At 42.3% G+C, this 26,122-nt stretch overlaps 1 protein-coding gene across 1 annotated transcript in view; it reads right to left on the reverse strand.

Moving 5' to 3' along the window:
* fstl1b (follistatin-like 1b) overlaps positions 1 to 26,122 on the reverse strand; it is a 127,018-nt gene that overhangs the window by 17,092 nt on the left and 83,804 nt on the right. Inside the window, exons 3-8 of the mRNA XM_059968465.1 lie at positions 21,598 to 21,699; positions 11,952 to 12,081; positions 11,027 to 11,062; positions 9,197 to 9,327; positions 1,905 to 2,023; positions 491 to 603 (exon numbers count right to left, since the gene is read on the reverse strand). Of these exons, the coding sequence (XP_059824448.1) occupies positions 491 to 603; positions 1,905 to 2,023; positions 9,197 to 9,327; positions 11,027 to 11,062; positions 11,952 to 12,081; positions 21,598 to 21,699 (631 nt within the window). The remainder of the gene's footprint in view (positions 1 to 490; positions 604 to 1,904; positions 2,024 to 9,196; positions 9,328 to 11,026; positions 11,063 to 11,951; positions 12,082 to 21,597; positions 21,700 to 26,122) is intronic.

Consider the following 26,122-nt stretch of genomic DNA (forward strand, 5'->3'; position numbering starts at 1 on the left):
ACCATGTCCTCATGAAGCACAAACAGTTGTCTTTGATTAATTTTCTTACAACAAGTATTTCCTCTTCAAGGACATGACTCTCCTGATCATAGACTGGGTAAATTCATTGTACACAGGTGCTGAACCATCGATGGCAGAACAAATTCTTGTTCTACATTCACTGGAGTTAACGATTTGGGAATGTGAAACTGCCTAGAACCATCATCCTCTCAGAGGCTAAGTTAGCTAAACTAGCTTATTGGTCTTTCACTTTTACAAAGCTCTTAATTGATATGAACAGCCTGCAAGCACAGGATCAGGATTAGTTGCGAGAAGTACTAACAATTTCATGCTCCCGACTTTCATATGAAGAATGACAATCAGACTAAGATCAGGAAATATTGCCAAATGTAGAAAGAGTACCAATAGAGGGGAATAAATGGGGAAATGAAAGCATGGAGAGAAAGGTAAAAGTGTCAAAAACTAGTTGGTGCATGCAGTTTATACTTACTTTTCTCAGGAGGGATAAAACCAGGATTCAGGCAGTTGAGGAATTCATTGAAGCTGAGTTTCCAGTCAGCGTTCTCGTCGGACAGCTCAATCAATGCATCCACACACAGACCCCTATGGAATATCACATAACAGCAAAGTGGTTTGGTAAGAACATGTTTTTAAAAATACATTTTGTACTCAGGTGAACTTTTTTCCATAGACTTGTCACTTGCCCTTAATTCTCATCTGACTCAATGGGCCAAATGGCCAAATTCTGCTCCTATGTCTTATGGTCTAAATCAGGGGTTCCTAACCTGGGTCCTTGCTTAATGGTATTGGTCCATGGCAAAAGAAAGGGTTAGGAATCCCTGGTTTAAATTAATATCCAAGTCTTTTATCCTGATAAAAGTGCCCTCATAGCTCATTAGGACTTTTCCTGCCCACCCTGAAGGCAATCTGGAAAGAGGAAGAGAGTCTCATTCACTTTACATAATTCTAGTGCCACGATAGTTATATTTCAACTGAGATTAGTTGTAGATGTTTGTGTCAAATGCGTCTACTCAAATAGACCTTAGCAGTCCGCAGACAAGATGTCACCTAAAGATAGCGGTTTTTAAACTCTGCCTTTGCCTTTTCCCCTATTTAATTGGCTAATGTGCTAGAACTCTGGCACCCTTGGGACTTTGGTGGTTTAGGCTAGAAGATTTACATTCTATTGGATGTTATTCATGTGGATACCCCAAAACACTTTTAGCTTATTTTAAAAAAATGTTTCATAGTGGTGTAATAGTGCTCAGAGTGAGTCAAGTGGAGCAGTGGAATAGGGTCTCAGTGAGTAAAAGATGAAGCAAGCAGGCATGCAAAATGGGGCCCCAATGAACTTAAGGGGAATGTGGACAACAGGGAGTCATGGGAAACAGAGTTTTGGTATTTTTATTGGGAGCAATATGAAACAGATGCTTAACAACTGGGATTTCCAAAATATTGCGTAGGGGACTGTTGGAACTTTACTGTACTATATGTGGTAAAGCCAAGAGGGTGTGGGTAAACGAACTGTCTAGACAAGAATACCAGCTCATTCATCCTTCATCAGTCATGTGAAACCATGAATGTTCTACCTCAAAGAGATTTCTGAGGAATAATGGACAGAGAGTTAGACTTCTTAACTCCAGGTTTCAATCAAATGAGTTTCTTTACGTTAATCAGATTTTTTTACAATAAACCTCAGCTGCTACAGGTACTTAATACACACAAAGTAGACAAACTTTGTTCATCATTAGCCTTTGACCTTGTGGGCCTGTAGCTGGAGCAGATTTGGTCCTTTGTCTGTTCTTTAGTTACTACACTGTCCCATAATTAGTCAGATTGTTTAGTTCTACAACCAACTGAAGACAGTGTATCAACTGAAAAATTCCTCTCACTTCCTGCCTTACCGAAGAAGTTTGGTCTCGTCTTCCTCAACACGCAAGGTAATGTTGATAGCAGTCTCGTTGTGCTCGATGAACTTCAGGAACTCATTAGAATCTAAGTAGGAGTCGCCACCATCATAACTCTGCCAAAAATAAAATTAAGGTTCTTTCAAAAGCAGAACATGAAGAAACCCAAATGACCTAAAAAATGTTGGAATAGAACAGATGTGAAGCGTTCTTCTGATCAACATTCCTAACTCTGTAAAAATGGGTCATCTGCAGATCTGTAAAAAATATGGGAGATGATCAATAGAAAACCTGTGGAAAAGAATGGTGGCAGAGTCAGTCTCAGTAAACTTAAACAGGGCAGTCAGGGCACTGGTATTTTTGCACTCAAGGCATCTGTATGTAGTAAGGAGCATATGGCTAAAATCAACCGATCTTCCAGACTTCACTTCTCTGAAATCTGATTGTACCCACAGATCAGGCTGAAAACAAAACCATATCGTTAATGTGTTTGTGGAATACCAGCAAGCTGAAATTTCCAACTCTCCATCTTAGTGCCCGACCCCTGTACCAACACCACAACCCTTGAGAACTCCGATGGAGTTTTCTGTTGAAATTAAAAAGAATTAAATTCAATTTTACGAAGTACCTGCAGCAGCTGAAAGGGGTTTTGACAATTTAAAAGATCTTGTAGCTTGAAAGGTTTGCATTCATTTTATTGAGGTGGAGGTCATCATTAGAAATTATCTACATTGTGTGTATGAAGTATTTCATACGTTCTGCAGCTCAGCATTTCTGGTTGCTGTAACTGCACTGATATGTAAGACAGGATGAGGAGCAGTGATATGCTGGTTTGGCAGGAGAAAGATCTGTGGGGAACGTGGTTTAAAAATATCCACAGGAGTGGTGCATTAAATTTTAAATGTCAGCATTAAATCTTTAAACATAAGGGGACAGTATACAGTAATGGCAGGAGTCTTAACGTTGTTGGTGTACAGAGGGATTTTGAGATCCAAATCCATAGCTCCCAGAAACGGGCTACACAGGTTGATAGGGTGGTAAAGAAAGCATATTGCCCATATTTGTTAAGATACTGAGTTCAAGAGTTAAGAACATAGAAAATTGAAAACATACAGCACAACACAGGCCCTTCGGCCCACAAAGCTGTGCTGAACATGTCCCTACCTTAGAACTACCCAGGCTTTACCCACAGCCCCCTATTCTTCTAAGCTCCACATTTAAGAAGTTATGCTTCAGCTTCATAAAACACTGGAGTATTGATAAAGTTCTGCTCGCACCGTTAGGGGAAAGATATAGACGCTCTGAAGAGGGTGCAGAGTAAGTTTAGCAGGATGCTGCCTAGATTTTTCTTTGGCATAGCAGGGGAATTAAGGATTGTGGGAAAAGGCAGGTAGGTAGAGCTAAGTTTACAGATAGATCAGCCATGATCTTATTAAATGGTGGAGCAGGCTCGATGGACCGGATGGCCTACTCCTGCTCCTATTTCTTATGTTCTTAATAGGAAGTACATGCTTTAAGGAGAGGCTGGACAGATGTGATGTTTTTGCTGCTGCGGCCAAGGCTGAGGGGGGAAATGCACACCTCAATAGTAAGTGAATGCTTTCAGAGGCTGGTCAAGGACTATATCTGCAGCATGCTACCACCCCGCACATGACCCCCTACAATTTTCCTACCGATACAACCAATTGACAGCTGATACAATAACCACAGCTCAACATACCATCCTTACACATCTGGAACAGAGGGATGCTTATGTGAGAATGCTGTTCTTGGATTACAGTTCAGCATTCAACACCGTAATTCCCTCTAGACTCCACATGAAGCTCAGAGACCTCGGCCTTCACCCTGCCCTGTGCAGCTGGATCCTGGACTTCCTGTCAAATGGCTGGCAGGTGGTAAGAGTGGGCTCCCTCACCTCTGCCCCTTTGACCCTCAACACAGGTGCCCCTCAGGGCTGTGTAATAAGCCCCCTCCTTTACTCTCTGTACACCCATGAGTGTGTCACCACCCACTGCTCCAATCTGCTAATTAAATTTGCTGACAACCCTACACAGATTGGCCTTATCGCAAATAATAATGTGGCAGCTTACAGAGAAGAAGTCATCACCCTGACACAGTGGTGCCAAGAAAACAACCTCTCCCTCAATGTCGCAAAAACATAGGAGTTCGTTGTGGACTACAGGAGGAATGGAGACAGGCTAGCCCCTGTTGATATCAATGGATCTGGGGTTGAGAGCGTGAACAGTTCCTTGGCATAAACATCACTGAGGATCTCACGTGGTCTGTACATACCAGCTGTGTGGTGAAAAAAGCACAATCATGCCTCTTTTACTTCAGATGGTTGAAGAAGTTTGGTGTGGACCCCCAAAATCTAAGAACTTTCTATGGGAGCACAATTCAGAGCATCCTGACTGGCTACATCACTGCCTGGTATGGGAACTGTACTTCCCTCAATCGCAGGACTCTGCAGAGAGTGGTGTGACAGCCAAGCTTCTCACTATTCAGAACATTTACAAAGATGGGTGTGTAAAAAGGGCCCGAAGGATCATTGGGGACCCGAGTCACCCCAACCACAAACTGTTCCAGCTGCTACCATCCGAGAAATGGTACTGCAGCATAAAAGCCAGGACTAACAGGCTCCAGGACAGCTTCTTCCACCGGGCCATCAGACTGATTAATTCATATTGACACAACTGTATTTATTGCTATCCTGTTGTACATACTATTTATCATAAATTAATATAAATTGCACGTTGCACATTTAGACGGACACGTAACATAAAGATTTTTACTCCTCATGTATATGAATGAGGTAATAAGGTCGATTCAATTCAATTCAATTCAAATGTCTAATACCAGAAGGCATATATTTAAAGTGAGAGGGGGTACATTCAAAGGAGATGTGCTGTCAAGATTTGATTATATATACAGAATGGTGAATGCATGGAATGCACTACTAGGGTTGGTATTGGAGGCAAATGGGATTTAAAAAAAAACAACCTCTTAGGCAGGCATATGAATGTGCAAAACAATGAAGTGATTGGTTTAGTTTTGCATTTAAATTCTATGTTAGCTAGTTCCACACAATATTATATTCTATAGAAATATGCAGCTATAATCTAAAAGGTATGACAGCCACTGTGGATGTTTGGCAGAATATCAAAGTTACAGCTGATAATCTGCAATGTCATCTCCTCCACAGGCCCACTCCTCTGTCATCTCCTTAATGTTAAACCTGACAGTTTAGTTTACAAGAATGCATTTGCTTCAATACTTTTACTTTCTGTTGCCGTAACTCAATAAACACTTGCTGATTTTCTGTACTACTTTAGAGTTACTGAAATCTTCAGGGAGCGTGAAGAACTTTGACCTGACTTCAAAGCTACTCCATTAACTGGTTACTCCTAGACATGGGTGGATTAGTAGGCATTCCTTTTGCAGCACAGCATGAGCAAGGAGAATGAGCAAAGGACACAAAGAGCTACCAAGATGTTTTAAAAGGAAGTTGTTGGCTGACGGGGGCAGGATGCTGATGTAGTACATCAATAAAGTTCTTCTGGCTGAGTGGTGACATTGCAACAACCTCTTACTCAAAATCAGCATGACCAAGGAGCTGATTATTGACTTCAGGAGAAGGAAACCGGAGGCCCATGAGCCAGTCCTCATTGGAGGATCAGAGGTGGAGAGGGTCAGCAACTTTAAATTCCTCAAGGTATTATTTTGCAGGACCTGTCCTGGGTCCAGCACGTGAGTGCAATTACGAAGAAAGCATGGCAGTGCCTCCACTTCTTTAGAAGTTTGCAAAGATTCGGCATGACATGTGAGATGCCTCCACATCAACAGAGATATCTGACACCTACTGCAGCCACGGTTTCAAGCTCAGAGCTGGCAAGGACTTGCACAGGCAATGTCTGCTGGGGTCATTATGGTAAGAAACATTCATGTATATGGCTCTTATTAGGCTGGATGGAAGAGAGTAAAATTAATACTGGAACCAAGGACAAGTAAGCGAGAAATACAAGATTACACTATCCGCATCTCAAAAATTAAAAAATGATGGGAAATTGAGAAAGTGTCGGTTTGAGGTCACCAGCAGGATCCTCAGTAATGGACCCTCTGAATTAGGGTCATTCCTGATTACTTTAGGAGTTAGGTCCCAGAGGCAGCCTATCACTTCTTGTTAATTCCAGCTACCTGCTGTTGTGCATTACTTTGTCATTCAGAAGTGTGTTAGTGGAGGTGATTTTGTGGGATGTGGATATGAGGCTTCCACAGAATGTAAGACAATCAACTCCGGGTTCCAGCAATGCCCCCAAGCAATGTTTCTTTTATATTAAAAGTCTCCTGGTACCAAAGTAATTTCACCACATGATCCAACTATAACTAGTTAGTTTGTTGATTGCCCAGAAGTTAATTGCCACTTCGTTCCTGTTACAAATTCTAACCCAATACAACCCAATACAAATTCTAACCCAATTCTAGCTCCAATACAACATATAGTTTGTTCTCTGTAATGTCCCAGGATTTAATACCTTCAAAATATAATTTGGTATTGAGTACTTTGGCTTACATTAAGCATCCTAGCATTTTCCTAGCAGATCATTTTCAGGGACGCATCTATGGAATAGTAAGTTTTTTTTCTTTTAGCTTCCAAATTTTCATGGTAGTTTTGCAGGTGGGAGACCTAAATGCCAATTTAAGAATCCAACTGCAACCCACTTCTTTTTCCTGAGTAACACCCCTTATGAAGGCCAAGCAGATGTTATGTCAATAGACAGTAGGTGCAGGAGTAGGCCATTCGGCCCTTCACTGTGATCATGTCTGATCATACACAATCAGTACCCCGTTCCTGCCCTCTCCCCATATCCCTTGACCCTGCTATCTATAAGAGCTCTATCTAACTCTCTCTTGAATGCATCCAGAGACTTGGCCTCCACTACCTTCTGGGGCAGAGCATTCCACATATCCACCACTCTCTGGGTGAAAAAGTTTTCCCGTATCTCTGTTCTAAATGGCCTACCCCTTATTCTTAAACTGTGGCCTCTAGTTCTGGACTCACCCATCAGCGGAAACATGCTTCCTGCCTCCAGTGTGTCCAATCCCTTAATGATCTTATATGTTTCAATCAGATCCCCTCTCATCCTTCTAAATTCCTAATTTTGGGAGTTTGCGAATTTGACTTTCATATGCAGTGAGTGTTAACCTAATGAAAATGCATACTTAAGTCTCTTGTAGACTAGAAAACTTCTAAGCAAAGTAGCTGAAGATACAAATTCCTGCAATATTCTCCACACCAATGAATATGTATTACAAAATATTGCCCCGTAATCTCTTGTGAGGAGTAAGCCACCTCAGTCAATCGTTCACCCTTCTGCCACTTCTACATTTGTCCTTTAAGCATCTTCAAATTTCCTGCACAAAGTCAGCTCCAACCTAGTGAGCGAGGCTCTCTGCAGTGCAGGGTTTCTAGCTACAAATAACATCTGCAAGGAGTCTTTCAGAACTAGCCAAGCTTTGTCTTATAACTTATGTCAGCTATCAAACACGGTTGAAAGATCCGGTCATTCAAAAAGTATAAAAAGTATTTGAAAAATTAAAAATAAAACACTTACAAATCAAATTAGAAATGTGGTCTATTTTCATTCCAGCTATTCTTCTCCAATGAAGTGAACGTAAATTGCTGAATAGCTGCTGGCTATCTGCAAGGTATTGGTGCTGGATTTCATCATTCCAGTATCGTTCACAACATGCCACTCAGCATCTCTAAGGAAGACTGGGTCTTCTTATTTACATGGGAATTCTGATTTCCTTGACATACAGGGGGGTTCTGCATGGAACTGTTAAGCATTTCTCAGGAAAATTGGTCGAAGTAACATTTTCAATCCATTACATGAATACAAACATTTCTTTCCTGCATTTTCCCCACATCAACACTAATTTCTTCTCGCCTTTCAAACATACATGTGACCATCATTACTTATGAAATTTACCATTTTCAAGTCCAAAAAAAACCCACATTCAAAGCCACTCAAAAACATTCAGCAAAAAACAGAATGGAATTCAGTTTTTAAATATAAAGGCCCAAACTCGGATAGAAAACCTGCTATCTACACTGTTCCAGACTGTACATAAGCATTAATTCTTGCTTCTTTTTCATGTTGCCAGTGCTCACAGTACAAATACATGTATATCGAAATTCCTTCACTTCATCCTTTATGATTTAACAGTGTGAATTCAATTGCACAGGGTTCATAACCATCAGCTTTCAATTACAAAACTGGCTCTGACAGGTGCATTAGCTGCCCTGTGCCAATGGCAGTTTCAAAATTTTGTCTGCCGCTGTCTTTCACTTCATCGTATCACAAACTAAAATTAACGAAAGGCATCTGTAATACTTTTAAGATCATTATTAGTATTGCTCTTTGGATAAAACACTAAAGATTAACTTTATTTGTCACATGTACATCCAGACCTACAGTGAAATGCATCGTTTGCAACAAATCTCATCAATGAGGATTGAGCAAAGCAGCCCACAAGTGTTGCTACATTTCCAGTGCCAATATAGCGTGCCCACAGCTTACCAACCCTACCCATACGTCTTTGGAAAGTGCACCATGGCTTGAGGTAAAGGCTCTCCTTAATCAGTAACACTGATTCTCTTTCTTGATCTTTTTTTGTAACATCTTAATAGCCATGAAATGCCTCAAACCTTTTCTGACCCCTTCCCCCCCCCACCCCCAAGTCTCTTACTCTCACAAATTATAATCACTAGTGATTAATTAGACCTCAATATTGATACGTTTCTTGCGCTTACATACATACAGTGTATACTTCTCTTGGATCTTTGGTACTTTGTCTTGGCCTGATCCTGAATTAAGGCTTATTATTCCTTCATCTGGTGCTTTTTAAATTTCATTACGTTTTTTCTTCTTTTCCAGGTTATACTTCTCTGACCATCCCCTAACCGAAAGAGTTTAAACCTCTCACAGCATAAAATAATCTTCTCCCCTAATTCTTTACTTACTGATATACAGGACATGGACTAATCCAGAAACTACCTTCCAGTTTCTGTTAAGCAAAATTCCCTCCCAAGGAATCTGAGTAGGCCTCCTATGCCTCTCTGTATTTAGAACAACCCAAGTAACAGGTACAATTTCCATGCTCCTTTTATACTCCCTGTGGCTATGCCTTGTGCCTCTTTTTCCCATAACACTTCAGAACTCACGCTCATAGTGATAACCACATTCTCAGCTTTACTTTTGTTGTACTGCAGATAAGGCCATGCCTACCTTGAAGTATTTATTCAGAATGTTTGTATAGTTGACGCCCTTGGAGAACCAGCCATCGGGAACAATTTCTGTCTCCAGCCATTCCATGACATGGCGTCGAAGCTCGTCCCGATCTGACTGATAGCAAACAACTAGAAGAGAAATCGTTTTACATTGCTCAGTAGGCCTGTTCAATGAAAAGACCAACTATCATCCCAGTGGAACATGTAGAATACCATAAAATCTACAGATTACTTCATACTTCAATCTAATATCAGTAATCTTTATGTACAGGATTGAGTTATAGCCCAGTGTGTTAAAACAAAATCTATTGTACTCTGGACTTCAAAAATTATTGCGAAAACAGTTTTTGCATCATCTTGAGACTTCAGTCTAAATGTCATAAAGATCAAAAGATAATTTTCAGCAAAGTGGTTTGAGGAAAAGTATTAGCATGATTTTAATCTTCAAGTACTTCATTTGTTCCTTGTTGCTTATACCTACTATACACCTCTCTCTTTTTCTTAACCAGATCGCAAATATCCCTTGAAAACCAAGGTTCCCTATGCCTGTTAACTTTGCCTTTAATCCTGGCAGGAACATGCAAACTCTGCACTCTCAAAATTTCGCCTTCGAAAGCCTTCTAGTTACTGAACTATCGGGTGAATTTTTCCACAACCCTTACCCTTAATTCTAATCTGTACTTATAATAATGCAACATTGCTGCTTCTTGTATAATTGCAATAATGTAATAAAATATAATTAAGTACTTCAAATGTCACATCATAACAATCATTTAATGTTGGAATCCAAAACCAAGAAGCCTTCTCATGTTTCTTTTTCTTTTAACTTTGCAGAATAATGAAATAACTGCAGCCACCATAATTAGATGAGTGACACTAATAGTTTAACTTTTTATTTCGTATCCACAACAAACTTCTTAAAGCTCATTGGAAGTCAACAGAATGTTCTGTCAATCAGTATGAAAGGAAGTATGAGTTGTAATTATTACAACGAGCTTTCTACACATGGCTCAGCAGGAAGAAATTCTTCTCACATTCACAAAGCTAGCCATCATTTCCATAGAAACGGCTGACGGGTCTAATCTGTAGCTGGATCTGAGAGCCAATTCTGTTGCATAAATACTGGGGAGTCTCAGCAGGTTTCTGTGGAATCCGATGGACATAGCCAGGATCTTACAGGCAGAGCTTAAGACTTTGGCAGTGCAGGGGGTTCGTCTGTTTTCCACTGACACTGAGACATGCCAGCAGTGTCTTACAAAGCAGGAGTGCATAACACTCACAAAATACAACTGATTTGAATGTTAAGATGGATTTTGCAAAACTTTCAACAGCTGCTAGAAATTGGACCTGTCAATAAAACTCATTGGTGCTTTTTGTTCATTTATGCCAATCCGCTGCTCTAGGTGAGTGTATAAGGATATGACTTAAGCCATTGTAGGACACATGATGAACATTCTTCCATCCCATGTTGAGGACATTAATGATGACTATCCAGTTAGAGAATCGAGATATCTAAATATTCCAGTCTTACTGAACTAAGGATATCTAGACTGTTTATATGGAAAATATAACTAGGTGACGTTCTTGAGGCAGGGCAATAATTTTATTACTGGAATCTGAAGAGGCTATCCATATTCTAAGTTCTCAGGTTGGTTCCATGGTCGTGCTTGAACTTCTTGACTTGAAATGAGGCAACATTGTTTTCCTCTCCACTCGCTATAATTAACAGATGCCATAACACAATTAAAGTCAGAGCTCAGTGTACAGATAATCATACACACAGACATCAAAACCCCACAATTGCTGAACTCATTTACTTATCCCACACCTGGACTGCTGGCTATGGCCTTGTCATTCTTCTTTTCTGAAAAGGAAACACAAGGAATGTATTAGAAAGACACACAAAATGCTGGAGGAACTCAGCGTCTATGGAAAAGAGTAAAAAAAAATCAAAAAATTACAATAAATAAATAAATTGATATTTTGGGCTGAAACCCTTCATCAGGACTGCAAAGGAAGTGGGGAGGGAGGGGTTGGGGGAAGAAATGCCTGTACCCAATTCTGGTTGCCTCACTACATTAAGGACGTGGAAACCATAGAAAGGGTGTAGGGGAGATCTACAAGGATGTTGCCTAGATTGGGGAGCATGCCTTATGAGAATAGGTTGAGTGAACTCAGCCTTTTCTCCTTGGAGCAATGGAGGATGAGAGGTGACCTGATAGAGGTGTACAAGATGATGAGAGGCATTGATCGTGTGGATAGTCAGAGGCTTTTCCCCAGGGCTGACATGACTAGCATGAGAGGCATTGTTTTAAGGTGCTTAAAAGAGATGAGATGAGAGCGGTAAGTTTTTTTTACAGAGTGCATGGAATAGCTGCCAGCAGTGGTGGTGGAGGCGGAAACGATAGGGTCTTTTAAGAGACTCCTGGATGGGTACATGGAGCTTAGAAAAATAGAGGGCCATGGGTAAAGCCTAGGTAGTTCTAAGGTAAGGACATGTTTGGCACAGCTTTGTGGGCCGAAGGGCCTGTATTGTGCCGTAGGTTTTCTATGTTCTATGTTTTAAAAGATGGTTGGAGAGGAAATAGACTAACTGGAAGGTGATAGGTAAAGCCAGTTAGGTGGAAAAGGTCAAGGGCTGGAGAAGAAAGGATCTGATAGGAGGGGAGAGTGGGCAATTGGTGAAAGGAGAAATACACAAGTTATCACCAGGTGACATTATTCAATGTTTGACAAAGTGGTCTCAGATTTACCTTCACAATGCCCATCATGAGAAACCTGGATCTTCATCCCGGTCAGACATGCATCACGATGAAGCTCACAGTGGTTACGATAAGTCTTCCCATTGCTTCCACACACCACCCTCTTGTGATGTTTGCATTCCTGGAGCAAATGAAAGGAATATCAAACTGCATTAGAAAGCTGTGATGGCCCTTTCCACTATTTGCATGTATTAAACTTACTGTGTAATTCAAGACCAACATAACTGAGATTATAGCATTGTTCATTTTTAAAAGTGTACTTCTGAAATAAAATCAAAATATTACAGGTATTGGAAATAAGGAATAAAAATGCAAATTAGAAATAATGCTTACTCTTGCAATGTCACTTTTGAGAAAGCAGAATTCCTGTTTCACGATCATCTTTCAATTCTAAGTTCTTACCTCGTTCCTCCAGTGAACCTACATATTTCCAGCAGCATGATTACACTTCTGAAACACTCAATTAATCCACTTCATCATTTAAATGTATAGGTTAATGCTTCTTATTAGTTTAGCTATAATCCACCATGAATTTTACTTAGAAGTACAGGAACAGCTTAGAAGTGTTCCTGTACATGAATCACAAAAGGTTAGGGGGCAGGTCCAACATGTACAAAAACAAAACGTTGGACAGGTAGCAGCTAAGGTGTAAGCCATCGTTTAGCGTTGAGACCCTGCATCGTTTGTCACGACTGATGTTGCTTGATCTGCTGAGTACTTCCAGATACCTGTTTTACTTCTAAATCCCAATCCTCTGTTTGTGTTCTAGATCTCAACCTATGCAGTCTTCAGATAAGATGAGTTATTATAAACAAAGCAAATGTTGCCTTTCATTGCTAAAGGTTCAGAGTTTAAGAACAGGGATGTTTTGTTACAATTTTACAAGACACGTGTGAGGAGATATCAGGAATACTGCCTCTGGATTTGGTTCTACCTATCTAACAAAGTACTAACATTTAAGGCAGTCCATAAATACAGTGACCAAAGGTGACAATGTTCCATATGCCACTGTGGCAAGATTGCCTCTATTCTTCTGGCAATGCAGGGCAAAATTCCATCTACCATCTAAGTAATTTGTTTAGTCTGAATATTATGTCTCTGAGCACTAGCATTTAGTATTTTTTTTACCACTTAAAAAATGTTTTTTATTCTTCCGACCAAAATGGCAAACTCATAGATCCCCAATGGTATGCCATCCACCTTAATTTTGCTCATCATTTACCCGTCAGGATCTGTGCGTTACCACACTTAATGCACATGGGAAGCAGTAGTGGACCATCTTCTTGAACTGCTGCGGACTTTCTGGGAAGCTACATGCAGCACGCTGTTGCTTAGACAATCCTAGAATCTTGACCCATTGCTTATGAACGACAGGAGCCCACGCATGGTCTCATAAATATCAAATCTAAGTGATACTCCCGTTACAGTCAGTATTAGTGAGAGTACACACCAGTATCACAGGAGTGGACAACCTAGCTTGTACTAGCTGGAATTTAAGTCAGTGTGAGGGGTTGTTAGAAAGATGCAAGATTGGAGGGTCAGTCAGTCAATGTTTCTCATGAGAGAAACTCAACTGGGAGTCACTATTTAATAATAAGAGCATACCAACTGAAGACAGACAGGGCAGAATTTCATTTCAGGTCATGAATCTTTGAAACTCTCTTATTTGCTCAAGGCAGAAGCTGGTAAATACCGATCACCAAGGAAGTGAAAGAGTATTGCAGGCAGGCAGGCAGGTAGTTACAATTAGATCATGGTGAGTAATGTAGCGGGCAGCTCAATGCTATTGCATTTTGAGGCGCATTGCGTTCAGAGTTTGATTCCAATGTTCTCTGTAAGAAAGTCTGTACGTTTTCCCTGCATGGGCATGGGTTTCCTTCAGGTGCTCCAGCTTCCTCCCACAGGCCAAAGGGGTGCCGGTCAGCAGGGTAATTGGTCATTGTAAATAGTCCTGTGATTAGGCTAGGGTTAAATCAGTGGCTTGGTGGGCTGGACGGGCCTGTTCTGTGCTATAGTGTAAATAAGTAAATGGTGGAACAGGTTTAATGGGCTGAGTGGTCCGTTCCTGATTCTCTCTCTAATTACTTAGTTACTTATTTATCCTCCTGAGCTGCAGACTTACTGGTCAGGGAAGTGGTGTTGAAGTAAATTTGGCACGTAGCTGCACCGCCTTTTGTAGATGGCACATTCTCCAGGTAGCAGATACTGGTGGAATTAACATTTTGGGTGACTGATGTGTTTTCTTTCTCCAAAATTGTGCTGCACTTTTTTTTAGGCAGGTGGAGATTGTTCTATTAGGCTCCTGATCTGCGCCTCATAAAGGTACAGGACATCAGGGTGTGGGTTACTTACAATAGGGCACTGAACCTCTGGCATGTTCCTGGTTAGTTCAGTTGAGTTGCTGGTTAATGGTGACACTGTGGACGATGGGCATTCATCAGAAGTAGCACCACTGAAAACTGAGGGCAAGTGGTTAGATTTTCTCTTGTTGGAGAACACCCTCGACTAGCATTTTAATGGCACAAATGCTACCACTCATCAGTACATACCTGCATGTTGTCTGGCTCTTGTTATATGCAGGCAGGGACTGCTCCAATTGCTAAGAAGGTGTGAATGCAATTGAATATTGTACAAATATCAGTGACCATCCACAGTTCTGATCTTATGATGCAAGGACATTCTCTGATGAAACAGGCAATAATGATTAGGTCCATGATACCGCCAGAAAAACACCTAATACGATGTCTCGGTGTTGAGATAACTAACCTCCACAAAGCATACTCATCATCCTTTGCTTGACCACTGGAACATTCACCACATGATGCTTATTGATTTTAACTTCACCACCTCACAAATTTCACATCACATAAGTCAGAGAACCCCAACAGGCGGACCACAGGCCCAGGTCCGGTGACTTCCTCCTCTTCCTGAGACAGCCGTCCTCTGTTTCCGCTGACGGCCAGGGGACTGCAGAGGCCAAAAGGCTGGTGCCTTCCATAGATGAGGCAACTCTTCAGATGGAGGGCTTGGAAATGGGAACATCTGATTTGCTCAAAGCACAGTACAAGGACGTTGGGGTGAGTGACTTTTGGATCAATGTGGTTCCCCCCAAGCTCAATTCAAAAACACGAGAGCTCCTACTCACACTGTTCCCCTCCACGTACACGAGTCATCGTTTTCTTCAATGAACTCTATCAAGAACCAGGACAGAAACAGACTCTCCAATGCACACCTTGGCCAGTGCCTCAGGATACAGGCCTGACGTCAGAAGGATTGCCTCATCCTGTCGCTGTCACTTCTCTCACTGACTGGTGAGTGAATCAATTTTCCTTGACAATTTGGCAATCTTAATGTGGTATAATAATAGTACAACAATAATACTGATAATTTTATTTATAGCTACACTTCATACTTCAAATGCTACATAGCCTAATTAAAAAGAACAAATAGATTAAATGAGGGAACAGAAACAGTGGAGAAGGCAGTACTACTAAAACTCTTTGTGTGGGACAGAAGTGAGAATTATTTTGCTCAAAGAGTGCATTTTTTACTCTCCTGTGACCCACAGCACAGGCTTTGAGAATCCCAGGCCTAAATTATTACTACTACTACTAATAATAATGCTAATAACAGCAACAACATCTGCCCATAAAACAACTTACAGACGCAATGAGAAAAAAAATCCCTGGACGTTTTGGCCCTTGGCTTGGCATGCTTGACATAATATGGCCCTTGTGGAAAACTAATTGGGGAACCCTGATGTAATTCAACTATAATAAATCTGATTCTGAATTAACTGAAGTTTCATCATTACCAGAGATTACTAGTTTTCTTTGGAATTCCAGGTTATTAAATTATTTAACTTCCCCAGTGGCCATGTGGGATTTAAACTTGTATTTCTGCACTGTTAGTCCTCTACTCTCGAATTTAGTCACTTTACCATCATCCCTCCATTAATTTATGTTCACAATTTACTTCCCCATTGTCTGAATCTTTAGTAAATCAAGAATACATTATACTGAATTTTTCATCTTAAAAATAAGTACAGAATGTAACTCACTGACCCCTTACCACTTTTTAATCACTTAATGAATTCTCTTTTCATACTTTATTAATCTCAACAGCATTACACCATGTTTTTTTTTGCAGAAGCTTTTTTGTCCTTTAGAAATCTGTACAGACTTTAGCCACCAGTTCCTTGCTAGTTATATCCTCAAAGAATTCCAAAACATTTAACAAATAATTTTTCTTTCTCAAAATCACTGACAACTTTCTAAGTGTTCAGATACTACCTTTTTCTGAAGGATACAGACAGAATAATACTATGCAAATGTATCATATGCTGCTTTAGCAATAGCAATAACTTCTGCAGTGGCTGTTGCACATCACACTTTACTGTCCAGATTTTTCATAACTTAGGTGTACAATTCACAACTGACTAGACAATAAAGCTGAAAAATGGCTCTTTAAAATAACAGGTAATATATCAGGCATAGTATCCTCTTGAAAAATATATAGACCTTACACAAGGAAATCTGCAGATGCTGGAAATTCAAACAACAACACACACAAAATGCTGGTGGGACACAGCAGGCCAGGCAGCATCTATAGGGAGAAGCGATGTCGACGTTTCCGGCCGAGACCCTTCGTCAGGACTACAGACCTTGTTTGTTTCCTTCTGATGCCTAATCTAATCATTACTTGTTTAATCCTTTAAAGTTCTGGTGAATGGAATTTTAATAAACCTCTCCACAGGACATTATGATCTTCAAAAACCACAAATCACTTGTTTTGATATGCACTGCCAAGCAGAACATATATCAGCATACTTATGTTACACTTTATGAAAGAAGCTTCCGAATTCCTAAATATACCTTGCAACCAAGTCAATGTAAACAAATGCTCTCTTATTTCTGATTCATTCCTTAGATTCAACAATGTCACTTTAAAATTACAATTTGGAGAAATCTGTTGGTGGTAAAGGACTGAAATGATGGGACCCAGGGAGGTTTCACCCTTTGTTCCTGAGGAATGTCAGCTACACTTTATTTTGCATTACCGTCGTCCTTGCTGGTATCATCTACTTGGACAGCTCCTCTTTCCTGCCTCTTAGTTCCCTTTCAACTGATACATGATTTTAGCTTCTCCCTCTCAAACTACAGGGTGAATTCTATCATATTATGATCATTACCTCCTAAGGACCCGCTTACCTTACAATCCCTAATCAAATCTTGTTCATTACACAACACCTGATCCAGAAATGCTTTCTTTAAAAAGCCGTCTCTTATGCATTCTACAAATTTCCTCTCTTGGGATTTAACACCAACTTCATTTTCCCACATCCCACCTACTTACATTTTGAAATTCTCCATGCCCATTGTAACACTGCCCGTTTTACATGTCATTTCTATCTCCTGTTGCAATTTGTTCTCCACATCATAGCTAGCTACTGTTTGGTGGCCTGTATCCAACTCCCATCAAGGTCTTTTTACCCTTGCAGTTTCTCAACTCTACCTACAAGGATTCTACATCTTCTGACTCTACATCACTTTTTCCTAAGGATTGAATTTCATTTTATTTTAAACCAACAGAGCCTCCCCACCTACTTTGGCCATCTGCCTGTTATATGATATATAACCTTAGATGTTAAGCTCCTGTCTGTGATCTTTTTCCAACCATAATTCTGTGGTGCCCACAACGTCATACAAGCCCATTTCTAACTGCACCACAAGATCACTTACTTTATGTACACTGCATGATTCAAACACCTTCAGTCTTGCATTCACCATCCTCTCCATGTTGCCTGGTTACTTCTTATCCCTTCCTAAACTTTGTCTTACTTTTTATTCCAAAGACTTCCACAATCTCTCCTGCAATTTCCTTCCCCTTTATCCCTACTTTTCCAAGCTGTTGAATCCAACCTCCTACTATTTAAAGTCCTATCCACAGCTCTAGTTCTGTATTTGCCAGGATCCTGGTCCCATTATGGTTCGGGGGAGCCTGTCCCATTGGAACAGCTCCCTTCATCCCAAACACACATAAAATGCTGGAGGAACTCAACAGGCTAGGCTATGGAAAAGAGTAGAGTCGATTATTTGGGCCAAAACCCTGTGGCAGGACTGGAGAAAAAATGCTAAGGAGTAGATGTGGGGATGGAGCAGAGAGAACCACGGGGTGATAGGTGAAACCTGGAAGGGGAGGGATGAAGTAAGGAGCTGGGAAATTAATTGTTGAAAGGCTCAGAAGGCCATTAAAAAGGGGGAAGGAGCACCAGAGGGAGGTGGTGGCCTGGCAAGGATATGAGATGAGAGATGGGAAAAGGGGATAGGAAGTGGAGGGGGTGGGGTTTGGGGAGCATTACCAGAAGTTAGAGAAATCAATGTTCATGCCTTCAGGTTGGCGGCTACCCTAACGGAACACAATGTGTTGTTTGTTCCTCCAACCTCAGTGTGGCCTCATCACGACAGTGGAGGAGGCCATGGATGGACATATGGGAATGGGAATGGGAATGGGAGGTGGAATTAAAATGGGAGGCCACTGGGAGATCCCACTTGTTCAAGATGCTGCCTGATCTGCTGAGCTCCTCCGCATTTTGTGTGTGTTGCTCAGATTTCCAGCATCTGCAGATTTTCTCTTGCTTTTCCTCTTCATCCACAATACTGATGCCAATGTCCCATGAACTTAAACCCACTTCTCCTACACTAATCCCTGAGCCATGCATTTAGCTCTTTGATCTTATTAACCCTGTGTCATTTTGCACATGGCTCAGATAACAAGCTAGAGGTGATTACCCTTTTTGGTTTTGGTTTTTAATTTAGTCCCCTACTGCTCAAATTCTTTCAGTAGGACCTCTTCCCTACTGTTACCAACTTCATTAAAACCTGTGTGGATGAGTGTGTGCCCACAAAGACTTACTGTACATTCCCAAACCAAAAGCTGTGGATGAACCAGGAGGTGTGCCATCTGCTGAAGGCTAGATCTGTGGCATTCAAGTCCTGCAACCCAGGCCTGTACCAGAAAACCAGGTATGATTTGCAGAGGGCTATTTCAAGGTCAAAGAGACAATTTTGAACCAGGTTGGAGGTGATATCAAATTCAACTCTGGCAGGGTTTGCAAGACATTACTTCCTACAAAGTGAAACCCAATAGCATGAATGGCAGCGATGCTTCACTACCAGATGAACTCAATGCCTTCTATGCCCGCTTTTAAAGGGAGAATACAGCTACAGCTGTGAAGATGCTTGCTGCAGCTGATGACCCTGTGATGTTTGTCTCAGAGGCCGATGTGTTTAAAGAGAGTGAACCCTCGCAAGGCAGAAGGCCCTGATGGAGTACCTGGTAAGGCCCTGAAAACCTGTGCCAATCAACTAGCAGGAGTATTCAAGGACATTTTCAACCTCACTGCTATGGGCAGATGTTCCCAATTGCTTTAAAAAGGCAACAATTATACCAGTGCCAAAGAAGGGTGCCTTAATGACTGTTGCCCGGTAGCATTCACATCGACAGTGATGAAATGCTTTGAGAGGTTGGTCATGACTAGACTGAACTCCTGCCTCAGCAAGGGTCTGGCCCCATTGCAATTTGATTATCGCCACAATAGGTCAATGGCAGGCGCAATCTCAATGGCTCTCCACACGACTTTAGACCACCTGGACAACCCAAACACCTACGTCAGGATACTGTTCATCGACTACAGCTCAGCATTTAATACCATCATTCCCACAATCCTGACTGAGAAGTTGCAGAACCTGGGCCTCTGCAACTGCATCCTCGACTTCCTAACCGGAAGACCAGTCTGTGTGGATCGGTGATAGCATATCCTCCTCGCTGATGATCAACAGTGGCCCACCTCAGGGGTGTGTGCTTAGCCCACTGCTCTACTCTCTACATACACATGACTGTGTGGCTAGGCACAGCTCAAACACCATCTACAAATTTGCTGACGATACAACCTTGTTGGTAGAATATCAGGTGGTGACGCGAGAGAGCGTACAGGAGTGAGATAGGCCAACTAGTGGAGTGGTGCTGCAGCAACAACCTGGCACTCAATGTCAGTAAGACGAAAGAGCTGATTGTAGACTTCAGGAAGGGTAAGATGAAGGAGCACACACCAATCCTCATTCAAGTTCCTGAGTTTCAAGATCTCTGAGGATCTAACCTGGTCCCAACATATTGATGTAGTCATAAAGGTGGCAAGACAATGGCTATACTTCATTAGGAGTTTGAAGCTATTTGGCATGTCAACAAATACACTCAAAATCTTCTATAGTTGTACCGTGGAGAGCATTCTGACAGGCTGCATCACTGTCTGGTATGGAGGGGCTCCATCTTGGGCACTAGCCTACAAAGCACCCAAGACATCTTTAGGAAGCGGTGTCTCAGAAAGGCAGCGTCCATTATTAAGGACCTCCAGAACACAGGGCATACCCTTTTCTCACTGTTGCCATCAGGTCGGAGGTACAGGATCCTGAAGGCACACACTCAGCGATTCAGAAACAGCTTCTTACCCTCTGTCATCTGATTCCAAAATGGACATTGAAGCTTTGGCACCGCCTCATTTTTTTTAGTATACAGTATTTCTGTTTTTGCACATTTTTAAAATAATCTATTCAATATACGTAATGATTTAATTTTTATTTTTTTCTCGCTCTCTGCTAGATTATATATTGCATTGATCTGCTGCTGCTAAGTTAACAGATTTCACGTCATATGCCAGTGACAATAAACCCAATTCTGATTCCTTGTTCCTTCTACGTCGTCATCAAGTATATTCAGGACAGAGTTAAGATATGGTACTGAAAAGATCAATGGATATGGGGAGAAAGCATGAACAGGAATAATCAGACTTATTTCCACATGAAGTAGGAGGTGGCCATTTGATTCAGATCTATTCCAGCTATTATCCCACTCAATGTCCCCTGTAATTTATCCTCATTACATCTGCATCACTATTACCGTGAGAGTTACCATTGCATCACTATTACCGTGAGAGTTACCATTGCATCACTATTACCGTGAGAGTTACCATTGCATCACTATTACCGTGAGAGTTACCATTGCATCACTACTGTGAGAGCTACCATTAAACCAACAACTCAAACGTCTTCTCTAAGTGGGAGCAAAATCAGAACCCGAGGAATTCTGGGGGAGAAAACCCAAATTCTACACTAACATCACTTGAGGATGGGATAGAACTAAGGATGGTTGCTGGATCTGTGCACTGTAATCCCATTCAATGGCACAGCAGGACTGAAGGGCAGAATGTTTAAATTCTATACCAATTTCAATATTTCTATGAGATAGCCCTCAATAGTCAGTGGTAGGCGCATCTATGATAGATGGGTGACATGAGTTACAAGCAGTGACTGGAATATGTCACTTCATCTGAATCCTGTTCTACAGCAAGTAATGTAAATCTGGGATAATGACCTTCCTTGCTGGTTGAGAAGTTTTAAGTTAATTGTGTTTTATATATATAGTTAATCATTTGCAAGTCTTAGTGGCAGCAACGTCACTCTCAGCTGAGTGTATTTGGGAAAACCAGAAAGGTAGATTTTGGATGAAGATAAATATTATATTTGGGTACGTGGCAGTTGAGAATTAATTTTACAATCTGTAGGTCGGACAGTGAACTTACTTCGATGCACAGGCATGTGGGGTCACCTTTCTCTGTCACAGCACACTCCCGTCCAGCACCACAAAACACATTGGCACAAATCTTGGACTTGCTTCTCACTTCCTGTGTGAAAATCAAAAAATCTGTGAGTTAAAGTAATTTGGCAAAGTTTGGACAGCTTAAAGTGCAGCATCAGAAAGCTAAGGTTGGGAATCTTCAATATTATCGTTTGAAAATTCCACAGATGTGCACATTATAACAACAGAAATCATTGCATCACCTGTGAATGGGAATGATGTAGACAACAGTATTTAAGAGTCAGCTCAGATTCCCTCTATTGGAATAATTGTTGACAGCAAAAGAAACAAAATGTCTTACATTTGTACAGCATTTTCCCCAAGGTCATACTGTCGTAAAGAACTTCATCAGCCATCCAACATTTCACACGTAATACAGAGGAACAACAGTTATCACACTTCTATTTTTAATCGATAATTAAAATGTTCCAGGAAGTTACAAACCAGGGAGGTTAACACTGTTATAAAGTTATTGAAGTTATGTAAAAATTACATAATGGTTTGTAGATAAAAATAACATTAAGGAAAGCCAATGTGTTCATAAAGGAGATACACACAATGGCCACTTTATTAGGTACATCTGCTCATAATGCAAATATCTAATCAGCCAATCATGTGACAGCAACTCAATGCATAAAAGCATGCAGACATAGTCAAGAGGTTCAGTTGTTGTTCAGACCAAACATCAGAATGGGGGAAGAAATGTGATCGAAGTGGCTCTGACAGCGGAATGGCTGCTGGTGCCAGATAGGTGGTCTGAGTATCTCAAACTGTTGATCTCCCAGGATTTTCCTGTACAACAGTCTCTAAAGTTTACAAAGAATGGTGCAATAAACAAAATAAAACATCAAGTTAGTGAAAACATCTTGTAAATGAGAGAGGTCAGAGGAGAACAGCCAGACTGGCTCAAGCTGACAGGAAGTGTTGTAGCAGAGGGGCATATTGGAATGCACCACGTGTCAAACCTTGAAGTGGGTGGGCTACAGGAGCAGATGATCACGAACAGACAGTCAGTGACCAGTTTATTAGGTACAGGAGGTGCCTGATAAAAGTAGCCACTGGGTGTATTCTGCCTAATTTCTTTCATAGTTGGATGGGTGAGAAAGAGGAGATAACTTATCTGAATTCAGTCAGACTTTGCAGACGTTCCTCTGGAAGAACAGCACTAAAGGTAGAGTGGGAATGAGGAAAACTTAGGGAACGCAGACTTGCCAGATTGACTTTCCCCTAGAGATTGGTGGTACAGGATTACTACCAATTTGGTTGAACGTTACCCCTGAGCTTCCCAAATATTACATCACTTCCAGCATGTGGTTTTATTTTGGATACAAATTTGTGGCTGCTGCAAGTTATTTGCTGGAGATTGATCATTCTCAATAACTCTATTCTTGAAATACCATGAGAGGGTGAGAAGGAAGCTGAGCCTCTGACTTCCACATCATCTCGAGTATTGTGAAAAAGTAACCCTAGCAGTCCGAACATGTGGATGGAGGCGAAAGCGGCAGAATGCCAAACCTGTTAACCCAAGACTGACTGAAATCTAATCTGCTTTCTCTGAGGGATACCTGTATCTAATTGCATCCATCAGACCAGTGAACCTGATGATCCGTCCTGAGGGATGAAGGTGAGGCACAGACTAAGCCCATTGAATCATGGGAATTAATTAAGTTGACAGGAATATTTTTATTTGTTCCAGGTGCAGTCAGTTTCTAGCTCCTGACCTGTCAATCAAAATAATGACAGAATGGCAGTACAATTGTTAACAGTGACACCTGGAAGCTCTGAAGATCAGAAAAGGCTAATCCTTCAAAGTTGTGGCTGCTCTTCATGATGTCAATTAATCTTCTAATTCCACACTTCCAACCGCCGGTTCTTCACCCTTCTCACATCCTGCAAGGATCAAAGGATCGCCCGTCTACAGACACCAGAATCTGTTATCTCCAACGCTGGCAGACACGGACGACTCCAGACTGCGATCCCTGCTGCTGACTTCAACAGTTCTAACGATCCCGAGCAGATCCAGAACCTAGGCTCCATGGCCAGCAATGCTGGTTCCAACAACCTCGGGTACCTTCAAAGTGCCGTCAGCACCATCTCCAACCCTGACTCCAGCCTGGACCTTGACCGACAGCACCTCCAGGGCGGGACTTTACATGGAAAACCAGTCTCCCCTTTGCCCACCACCACTCTGCAATCCCGTGTCTCTCAGGTCCCACCAGCAGCTCTTGGGTCCACAGAGACCTTATCTGTCCTTGGTAAGGGCCTCACCTTTGTCCCCATGCCCACACCTCAGTGGGTTCCACGCCCACCCTAACGCTAAACTCTCCTTCCACCATCTCCATACCCATTTCTTTGGCAAGGTCTCCCCACCATTCACCGATGACCCCTTCCCCTCTTCCTGGACACCCTCCTCTGTTCTTCTGCCTGCTTTGCCAACTGGCTTGACTTCACCACTCCTCTCTCCAATTTCAACCTCACTCCTTCTTAACACACTGCTCTCCACTCTCTCTGCACTAATCCTAACCTCACCATAAAACCCCCAGATTGTGGTGGGGGGGGGGGGGGTATGGTGCTGTACTAGTCCGACCCAAGATCTACAATCATTAGACACCATTGTTTCTGCCCCACTGATCTTGTATCTGCTTTCCTCAATTCAGTTTTATTTCCCCTGCCACCACTCTGGTTCAGTCCCTTCCTACCTACATCTGTGACACCTCACACACTCTCAAACTTTTCAATGATTTCAAGTTCCCTGACCCCTATCATCTGATTTTCACTATGGATGTCCAGTCCCTTTAAACCTTCATCCAGAAGGCCTCAAAGCTCTCCGTTGCTCTCTGAACACCAGACCCAACCAGTTCCCCCTCCACCATCACTCTCCTCTGTCTAGCAGAACTTGTCCTCACTCTTTAAATTTCTCCTTTGTGTCCTCCCATTTCCTTCAAACAAAAGGTGTAGCCTATGGGTCCCAGCTATGCCTGTCTTTTGGCTACGTGGAACAGTTAATGTTCCAAGCTTACACTGGTGTCACTCCCCAAATTTTCCTACGCTACATCAACGACTGCATTGGTGCTGCTTCCTGCACCCATGCAAAGCTCATTAACTTTGCCTCTAACTTCCACCTTGCCCTTAAATTTATGTAGTCCTTCTCTGACACCTTCCTCCCCTTTCTTGATCTCTTTCTCCAGAGGTTGTCACAACTACCTGGACTATACCTCTGCCCACATAAAATACTGGAGGGACTCAGCAGGCCAGGCAGCATCTGTGGCAAAAAAAAACAGTTGACGTTCCTCTCCCCCCACCCCACCCCGGTTTTGTTTCTTTCTTCCATGACCTGTCTGTTTCACTAATTAACTTCCTAGCTCTTTCATTCGTCGCTCCCCCTCCAGGTTTCACCTGTCGCCTGGAGTTTCTCTCTCCCCTCCCCCCCCCCACCCCCACCTTTCAAATCTACTCCTCAGCTTTTTCTCTCCAGTCCTGCCAAAGGCTCTCGACCCGAAACATCGACTGTGCTTTTCCCATAGATGCTGCCTGGCCTGCTGAGTTCCTCCAGCATTTTGTGCGTGTTACTCAGATTTCCAGCATCTGCAGATTTTCTCTTGTTTATACCTTTTCCCACCCTGTTACTTATAAAAATACCGTCTCCTTTTCTCAGTTCCTTCATCTCCGCCATATCTGCTCTCAGGATGACACTTTCCATGACAGAACTAAAGAAATGTCCTCCAAAGAAAGGGGCCTTCCTTCCTTCACCATCAACGCTGCCCTCACTCACACCTTTTGTATTTCGCACACGTCTGCCCTCAGCCTGTCTTCCCGCCACCCCACCAGGGATAGGTTTCCTCTTGCCCTCACCTACCACCCCACCAGGGATAGGTTTCCTCTTGCCCTCACCTACCACCCCACCAGGGATAGGTTTCCTCTTGCCCTCACCTACCACCCCACCAGGGATAGGTTTCCTCATCCTCACCTACCACCCCACCAGGGATAGGTTTCCTCATCCTCACCTACCACCCCACCAGGGATAGGTTTCCTCATCCTCACCTACCACCCCACCAGGGATAGGTTTCCTCTTGCCCTCACCTACCACCCCACCAGGGATAGGTTTCCTCTTGCCCTCACCTACCACCCCACCAGGGATAGGTTTCCTCTTGCCCTCACCTACCACCCCACCAGGGATAGGTTTCCTCTTGCCCTCACCTACCACCCCACCAGGGATAGGTTTCCTCTTGCCCTCACCTACCACCCCACCAGGGATAGGTTTCCTCTTGCCCTCACCTACCACCCCACCAGGGATAGGTTTCCTCTTGCCCTCACCTACCACCCCACCAGGGATAGGTTTCCTCTTGCCCTCACCTACCACCCCACCAGGGATAGGTTTCCTCTTGCCCTCACCTACCACCCCACCAGGGATAGGTTTCCTCATCCTCACCTACCACCCCACCAGGGATAGGTTTCCTCTTGCCCTCACC

Source organism: Hypanus sabinus, chromosome 4 (assembly GCF_030144855.1).
Source record: "Hypanus sabinus isolate sHypSab1 chromosome 4, sHypSab1.hap1, whole genome shotgun sequence".
NCBI lineage: Eukaryota > Metazoa > Chordata > Chondrichthyes > Myliobatiformes > Dasyatidae > Hypanus > Hypanus sabinus.